General features: G+C 51.7%; 1 protein-coding gene across 1 annotated transcript; it reads right to left on the bottom strand.

Annotated features, from left to right (window-relative positions):
• Nucleotides 1-2,574: 2,574 nt before the first annotated feature.
• On the bottom strand, nt 2,575-6,949 carry NKX3-1 (NK3 homeobox 1). Its single transcript, XM_014860808.3, has 2 exons — nt 6,560-6,949; nt 2,575-5,480 (listed from the first exon to the last, which is right to left on the bottom strand). Exons 1-2 carry the CDS (start codon nt 6,882-6,884, stop codon nt 5,062-5,064), a joined length of 744 nt encoding a protein of 247 aa, XP_014716294.1. The 5' UTR covers nt 6,885-6,949; the 3' UTR covers nt 2,575-5,061.
• Nucleotides 6,950-8,229: the final 1,280 nt, after the last annotated feature.

Genomic DNA, 8,229 nt, shown 5'->3' with positions numbered 1-8,229 from the left:
AAAGAGGCTAAGCAAGCAGTTTATTAACTTGAATATTAGCATTTAAAAAAAATACTGATGCCTGAGCCCTATTTCCAGAGATTATAGGGCAACTGGTGTTGAGCAGGGCTGGGCCTTCGTTTGTTTTTGTAAAGACTCCCAGGATATTCTAACATTCAGCCAATGCTGACAATCACAGGACCGAGGGGCATCCTGCAAATGCAACTGAGACAGTGGGGACATCTGGTATCTGAAGTGAAATGCTGCTGGCCTTCCACCTTCAAGAGAGCAAGATCAGCACTTATTCCCCGTCACCATGACGGGTTTCCAGGCTTTAAAAAACTCTGTGAAGCCCTGCAATCCTACAGTCATTTCAGGAGAAAACGGGACTTTCCTCTGTGTCACCTCCTCCTCTCCCTGCCATGTCCTCCCCTTTAAGGGCTGTGCCCATCACTGGGTTGGCATCAGGTAGGGGAGGCCACACAGGGCATCGATCCTAACTCTCTACATTGATTCTCGCCTGAACCCCCATCAGGCCAGAGCCAGCTCAGGAAATAAGCCCAGGCTGCGTCTGGGATGTCTGCAGGGGTAAGAGGAGGACACAGCATGGAAGCCGAGGTTCTTCCCCCTTCCCTCGCCGTCTTTGGACGGGGTCGTCCGTCTGGGAAAGTTTGCGTGGAGACCAAGTCCGTGGCTAAACTAGGAGCTCTTCATGTTCCAGGCCAATCATTCCTGCCCCTTCTCTTGGGCAGTAAATAACTCTTGGCTTTGAAAAACAAGCCCTGGTGACACGCCGGTGGTGGCTGTGGGAGGAGCAGAGTCTGGATGTCTGCGTGCAGAGCTCAGTGCTCTGAGCCTAGTCTGACCCTTTCGGGTCAGGGTTCCTCGTTGCAGTTGCAAAGAATGGTGGTGACCGTGGCCCTAAGGGTGACCACGGCCCTGAGGGCGACTGAGGAAAGGATCAGTATGTCCTATACTGAATTCCACACTGCTGGGAATGTGGTGCTCGTGACACAGTCGTGTCTTCCATGGCTGGCACCTTACCCCAAGAGGAGCCGCACTGCCAGAGGCTACTCCCACTTTCAAGAGGGGCTGGTGCTGGATACTAGTGCCCATTCCTCTCCTCAGGCTGAGACACACTGGCGCTGGAGCTTCTCAGAGCACAGAGGGAGGCCTCAGCCGCACCTGTGTGATGGTCAGCATCTCCCACTCCTCCCAGGCCGGCCAGGCTTCCTCTCGGGCGTAGCACCTGAGCGCACTCAGTAAGCCCTCTGCGGCTGCTCCCCGTCGCAGACCCTGGCTCGGCAGAGCCAGTCACTCCAAGGGCAGCTTCCAGGCCATAGGCCTGACACCACCCCGGGAAGACCACTTGCTTTGTAGTCAGAAGGAAAACGTTTCTGCCAGGTATAAATCTCCAACATTTGTTTCTCCTTCTGGCAACTCTGGCCTTCCTAAGGAGGCCAGGGAAGGACCAACAGGACCACGAGGGACAAGCCACAGAGACTCTAGAAAATTGCACCTGACGTAACTGGAGAGACAGACTGAAAAGCAGTTCCCAACAGCACACACAGGCGGCCCGGCAGAGAGAGCGGCTGGAAGAAGGCGCTGCGAGATCAGCAGATAGTGAAGGAAAGTTGGAGAAGGGACAAAGAAGAGCAGGCAGAAACTTTCTTTAGAGATAAGAGATTTTTGTTTAATTTTCCTGGATTAGTTACTAGTTACTTTTAAAGGTTAAAACAATTCCACATCTGTTAATTTGCTGCAAGAGCCTTTGTAACTTGAGAGCTGACGGCCTTCCCGCGGTGGGGAGGTTGGCTGCAGAGCTGTGCAAGAGTTAAACCTCGCGATGTGAACATGCTCCGGGAGGCCGCACCTGTGTGCACAATGTACTTAAAGGATTAGAGCAAACTTTGAAATTATGATATGTATTACCTAGAGTAAGCACCTTGCTCTCTAAGCTTCTATTTCCTTGAAGGAGGGGGTAACAAAACCATCAATTCTCTCCGGTAATCAGGCGCGTGAGACACTCCGCTGGTAAAATTAATGAAGGTTTAAGAGCAGGCAGATGAAGGATGTGTTATTTATAGATTTTATTTTAAATCTATTTTCAATACTTGTGATTCCAACTCAAAGGTGTTGCTTGCAAGAGTTCTGTCTGCCCTGAATGAAGGTGACATTGTCAGGGAGATGCAGGTGCCGGGGGGCCAGGGGAGCAGCCATAGTACGAGGGGCTGGTGGACGACGAGAGGGGAATTTTCAAAGAAGTATTTCTGTGGTGCTGGTGCTCCCTTCAGGGTCTTTATGATACGTCAGTAAACACTGATGTTCTCTATTTAAACAAAAGGTATCAGGGCTGGGGCAGCTGATTATTAAACTCAAGGCAGAGTGTCTCTTCCACCCCGTGACTTCCCAGGAACGCAGGCCAGTGTATCTACAAAAGAAGGACCATCACCTGCTGCAGCTAAGCTCCTGCTGTTGCTTCTTTGGTCTCCACAGATGTGTCAGGCGGGCTGTGGGGGGAGCACATGGCAGCCAGACGTATGGAAGCTCAACGGCATGCAGTCTTCTGGAAACAGAAAATCGCACGCAGGTATGTCTAATAAAGACACAGTACTTTATTTTAAAAACACTCATATGTTGCAAAAAATACATAGAAAAATAAAGTTTGGCTGGGATGCTTGACTGAACTTCAAGTCACAGGCTTTTATGTTAGAGATCAGAGCAGAGCGTGTTACGCATGTGGAGAACCCAAACTAATGTCTTCAACAAGATAGAAACAGGCTGTCCGGGTGAAGTGGTCCGAGACACCCTCCAGCTCACCTGTCAGACACCGACATACTGGTTCTTCAAATGTTGTTTTACCAGTTCAGATATGGGTGAGTGACCAGTTCCAATGGGAGAAAAGCAGGATGGATTCACGAACCAAATAACTTTAAACTAAGACTTTTTTTTTTTTTTTTTGCAACACAATATACCTCACAGTAAAATGTTGAACACTTGCAGAACTGCAGGCTGAAAGAATTAAAGTCTGAGGGTGGGAGCCGCGGGCACTGAGCAGAGGAGTGCCGAATGCTTATCTGAAAAGCCCTGTGAAAAGGAGCAAGCAGTTCAGGCTTCTCTGCCTTCGGTGCCGCTAGTGCTGTTGGCAGCAGGGCATTTAACAGTATTTCAGCGTGGAGCCCCAACCATAGAAAATGGGGAGAAACGGGCCAACTTTCTATCCACTTTGGCAGTTTTGCCACCAACAGTGAATTGGCCCTTTTAACAGGAGGAAATTGAAAGGTTTCTCACGAAACAGAATTAAGTAGTGGGATCAAGAGATTTCCAGGCCTCAGGGCACCTCATTCTAACTGGCTTTTTTTATTCTGACATCTTCTCTCTACCAGGTCACCTGAGAGAGCAGGATGAAAACAGAAGGGTGGCCACCTTCCTCCTTTGCCCTCTTCTCATTCCCTCTGAAGTCACAAGTGACTCATTTTGGGGACCCATTTTTCATCGGCGTTAAACACAGTGGCCAAAGTATCTGGACAGTTGCATCGTTTGGTGATGGAAGCCACAAAAACGTTGTTTTGGAAACTATTTCCTTTTCCTTAGCCTTTTCCTGTGAAGGGCTATCAGCCCGTCAGCTTGCTCAGGGGCCAGGCTCTGCAAGGCCTAGGGGCTTTTTCCCCAGGCCCCACGCACAAGCCCTTGACTTCGGCCAGACGGCTCCCGGCACCGAGGCGTCCTCCTGTACCGTGCTCTTCCTCTTGTGGGAAAGCCCGGGCCTCCCACCCCTCTGCTGCAGGGATCCCAAAAGGTGGGCAGACTTTAAACTGTAACAACAGGGCCACCAGAAAGTCCTAGGAAAGCGGTAGTGACCTTCTAGAGTGTCAAGTCTTTAAATAGGATTTGGGATTTAATGTTGTATATTTTTAAAGGAAAGAAATAAGAATGGCTAGTGTAAAAAAAATGCATGTCTTTGAGCCAATTCAGAATCTGCCCCCTACTTTTTTTTTTTTTTTAACCCAGGAGAGATAAAGCTTTGGGAAAAAAAAAGGTAGACCAGATCTCAGGCTAAATAGGAAGGCAACTGTTAGGTGCAGCCAGAGTAAAAGTCTGGACTGAAAAGAAGCCCTTCAGTGGGTGATTGCTGTGGAAAAGGAACAAAAACTACAAGAAGGCGGGAAGGAAGGAGCTCACAGTAAAGAAGTCTGTGATCTGTCATTATGTGGTACGAATTACAGCCTGAAAACCCCAGGAACTTCTCATTCTAAATTCTCAGGCCCAGCACAAAAAAGTCCAGAAGAGGCATTTCTACCTTTTGCTAATGAACTGCAATGCCCCCCCGCAGGAGCCCGGCACTGTTCCTCAGCCCTGCTCCGGGCCCAACCCTCGCGGTAGAGTTCTGTTTATACAGCTTGTCTTAAAACCACGGTGAGTGCTTCTTGTTCTACTTGGGCCACCCTGTAAATACTTAAGTTGGCATATTACTTAAAAAGGAATAACAGAAGCTTATATTTTCATCTCCTCCTACCCACCCCCATAGCCTCTGCCAATCTGCACTGAGCATGACGGTTTCTCTGCGAGATTTCTCTAACAGGGATGGAGAGAAACGTTGGTCATATTCCAAGGCTAACGAGAGGCCTCTGAACTTCAGCTTAACTCAGTAGGAGACGATCCTCATCCTGGCTGTCCTTGCCCCCACCAGGTTTGCTCTTTCGGCATCGACACTCAGTTACACAGGAGGATGGAGCTGCAGGAATGGAATCCTCGGAAGTGATGTGGACAGCTCAGACAAAATCATCCTAAGTGCTAGAAACAGCATCTGATTTTATCCTTCCCACTGACAGCAGGTCTTGAAGAGCAAAAACGACCCACATTATGTGTACAGGAACTATTTGGATATTAAATTATTCACTGTCCCAGATCTTTCATTGGTCCACCAGCGAAGACTCTGGGATTTCCATGCAAATCTCCAACAGTTTTGGTCTGCACGCCCCTTGCTCCCGGGTCCTCCCTCACCTGGCCGCTTTGGCCTTCCAGAGAGACAGCCTGGGGAAGGCAGATTGTGGTCACACATGGTTGCCATCTGAGCTGGCGTTACCAGAAAGCCGGGCTCCAGCCTCCCAAGCAGTACAGGTAGGGGTAGTAAGGATAGTTGTTATACACGGAGACCAGGGAAGCCCGGGAGAAGGCCTCCTCTTTCAGAGCTGGCAAGGAGGAGGGCTTCTCCAGGTTGCCCAGGTCCGAGCTGAGCTGCTTTCGCTTGGTCTTATAGCGTCTGTTCTGGAACCATATTTTCACTTGGGTCTCGGTAAGCTTGAGGTTCTTGGCCAGGTGAGCCCTTTCCGGGGCTGACAGGTACTTCTGGCGGCTAAACTTCCTCTCTAGCTCAATGACCTGAGTGTGCGAGAAGGCAGCACGCGAGCGCTTCTGTGGCTGCTTGGAGGGTTGGGGAAGGCCCCGCGAGGCGCCCGAAGTGTTTTCACAGTCCGACGGATAAGTCTCCAAGTGCCTATCTGGAGAGGAGAGGGCGGGATGGGAAGGAAAAAGTTACATGTTAGCAGAGAAGAGAACAGAATTCCATCCACCTTATCTCTTCCATGAGTGAACAAACAGCCCACTGTCATCTTGGATACATTTCTCTTTTTTCACATGACTGAGGAACTCTCCGGAGTGGGCAGTGAGTGAATATGTATATTATGTATTAGTTTTCTAACAGTCACCAAGAACCCAAAGTAAGAGGGGGTTAGTGATAGAACTTCCTGCCTCATCGTCCACTAGAGCTCTATAGGGATCCTCAATGCGTGCTGAGGTGGGTCGCAGAGGGGAGGCAGGGAAGGCACTGAGAAACGAACTACCTGGTAAAGCGGGACCCAAAGGCATCCGGTGTTAACATCCGGGTGGCAAGAAAGGGCTTGTGTGATGGGAGAGGCGGCCAGGGCTAAGTGCAAATTCATTCTCTGGCTTAATCCCCTTTTTTTCTAAACGAGGCGTTAGGATGCCTCATATGAAGTGACAGGAAAGAAAATGAAGTCTACTCTAAATGTTCCAACGGTGTTATATTTCCTGCAGACCAGAGGGGACCCCCAAATTCACTGTTTTACTGCCCATGGGATTGGGAAGCAAAGGGAGTCTTTGCTGGTCAAACTCTAATTTATTAACACTAGCAAGTTATTGTCAGCTATTTGTGACATGTTAGTTACTATAACCGCCGAGAGGTACGCGGGCCTGGCGCCGTGGAGGCAGCGCGGAGGCACGGAGCCGGCGTCGGGCGCTCCCCGGGACGCCGGAGGACCGCGGGCGCCGCAGGCGCGGCCGCTTTGGAGCCCGGGCGCCGAGAGCCCACGGAGCCGACGGCTGACCCCTGGGCCGCCCTGACGCTGGGGCTCAGGCTTAATCCCCAGGGCACGCCCGCGGCAGGAGGCGGTGAGGTCCCTTCGCCTGTCGCCGCGGGGCCCCGCATCCCTGCAGCCGGAGCTCCGGGAGGTCCGCCCGGGACCCGCCCTCCCGCCTGTCCTTGCAGCCCGCAGGCTGGCCCGCCTTCCTGCGGAACCCCGCCCGGCCCAGCCCGGCCTCCCCAGCCTCGCCGGCTTACCTGGCTCCGTCTCCGCCGGCGTCTCGGCTTCCCCCGGCGCAGTTTGGGGCCGGGCGCTCGGCTCGTCCTCGGGCGACCCGGCGCCGCCTCCTCCGCCTCCAGGCTCGGGCTCAGGGTCTCGCTTCGGGGCAGAACGGCGCGGGAGCTGCGGAAGGCGCCGGGGTTGGGAGCTGTCTCCGTGGCCGCCGCGCCGCTCCGGGCCGTCCCGTAGGATGTCTTGGATGAGGAAGGAGGTGAGCGGCTTGGACTGGGAGGGCGGCACCGCCGGGGGGCTGCAGCTGGCCGCCCCCAGCTCCCCGGGCCGCGGCTCGGGCGCCCTGAGCATCCCGGCGGCTGGGCCCCGGCTGCAGCGGCCCCAGGCTGCGCCCGCGGCGCCCGCACCACTTTCACTTTCCGCCGCCCCGCGCGCGCTTATAGCCCTGGGGGAGCGCGCCGCGCCGCCTTCCCATTGGCCACGGGATCCGGACCCCGCCGCCGATTGGCCGCCCCGCGCTCCAGGTGAGGGGCCGGGAAAGGGGAGACCTTCGCACCGACTCTGTCCCTTTTCCCTAGTGGAATCCTCTCCAAATTCCTTCTCCTTGCCCCTGGCTCGTCTCCCTCCGCCCTACGTCGTTTTCCCAGGCTGGGATTGAGAACTTGAAGCGGGTCTCCTTTGCTCCAACCCACAACAAGTTTAGAAGGGAATAGTGATGGAGGAGAGAAATACTCCATTTAGCTCTTATAGATTGTTACAGCAGCTTTACTCACAAAGAGATGGGTGGGGGAGTTACTACCATCCCAGTTTACAGATGACAATTCCGCGGACCCCGTGACGAGGAGACATTGGCAGCAAAGCTGGCCCTAACTGAGGCTCTCAAAGAGACAGGACAGTTAAGTGCGGTGCCTGACCCCAGGAGGGGTTCTGTGCTGGACGTCGTTGGGGCCACTGTTAAAAATGGAATGGGAACGATGGATTACAGTATTGAGTCAACGTTAAATTTCCTGAAGTCGATGACAGTACTGTGAGAATATAAGAGAATTTTCTTAGGAAATACACGCTAAAGTATGTAGGGGCGGAGGCCCACGGTGGATGTAATTTACTCTCAAATGGTTCAGAAACAAGGATATGGATTGATAGATAGATCCCATGTGGTAAAGTGAATGAAATATTAACTATTGGTGAATCTGTATGCAGGTGTTTTTATCTATGCAACTTCTCTGTACATCCTGTGCCTTGGGAAGGTCTTTGGCAAAGATAGTTTTCCTCTCTCATTTTTTTTCACTTCAAAAAAAATTTAAACACTTTTTGAAATAGTTGTACGTTCATAAGAATTTGCAAAATTAGTACCCCCAGCTTCCCCCGTGATGACATATAACTGCAGTACAATATAAAAAGCAGGAAATTAACATCAGTAAATTACTGTTAACTAGGCTACAGAGCTTATTTTATTTTCATCCTTTTTAAACTGGCATTAATTTGTGTGTGTGTGGATAGCTCTATGCAATTTTGTCACTTGTATGGATTCTTATAATGCCACAATCAAGATACAGAATTGTCCCACCACCACGAAAGAACTCCCTGTGCTCTCTCTTTCTATTTGTGTCCCCCACCCCTTCTCTCCACCCCTGACCCCTGGCAACCACTTGTCTCTTCTCCATCTCTATGGTTTTACCATTCAGAGAACATCATA

This window comes from Equus asinus, chromosome 3 (assembly GCF_041296235.1).
Source record: "Equus asinus isolate D_3611 breed Donkey chromosome 3, EquAss-T2T_v2, whole genome shotgun sequence".
NCBI lineage: Eukaryota > Metazoa > Chordata > Mammalia > Perissodactyla > Equidae > Equus > Equus asinus.
The sequence above is the reverse complement of the archived record's forward strand: the minus strand, read 5'-3'. Positions and strand labels throughout refer to the sequence as shown.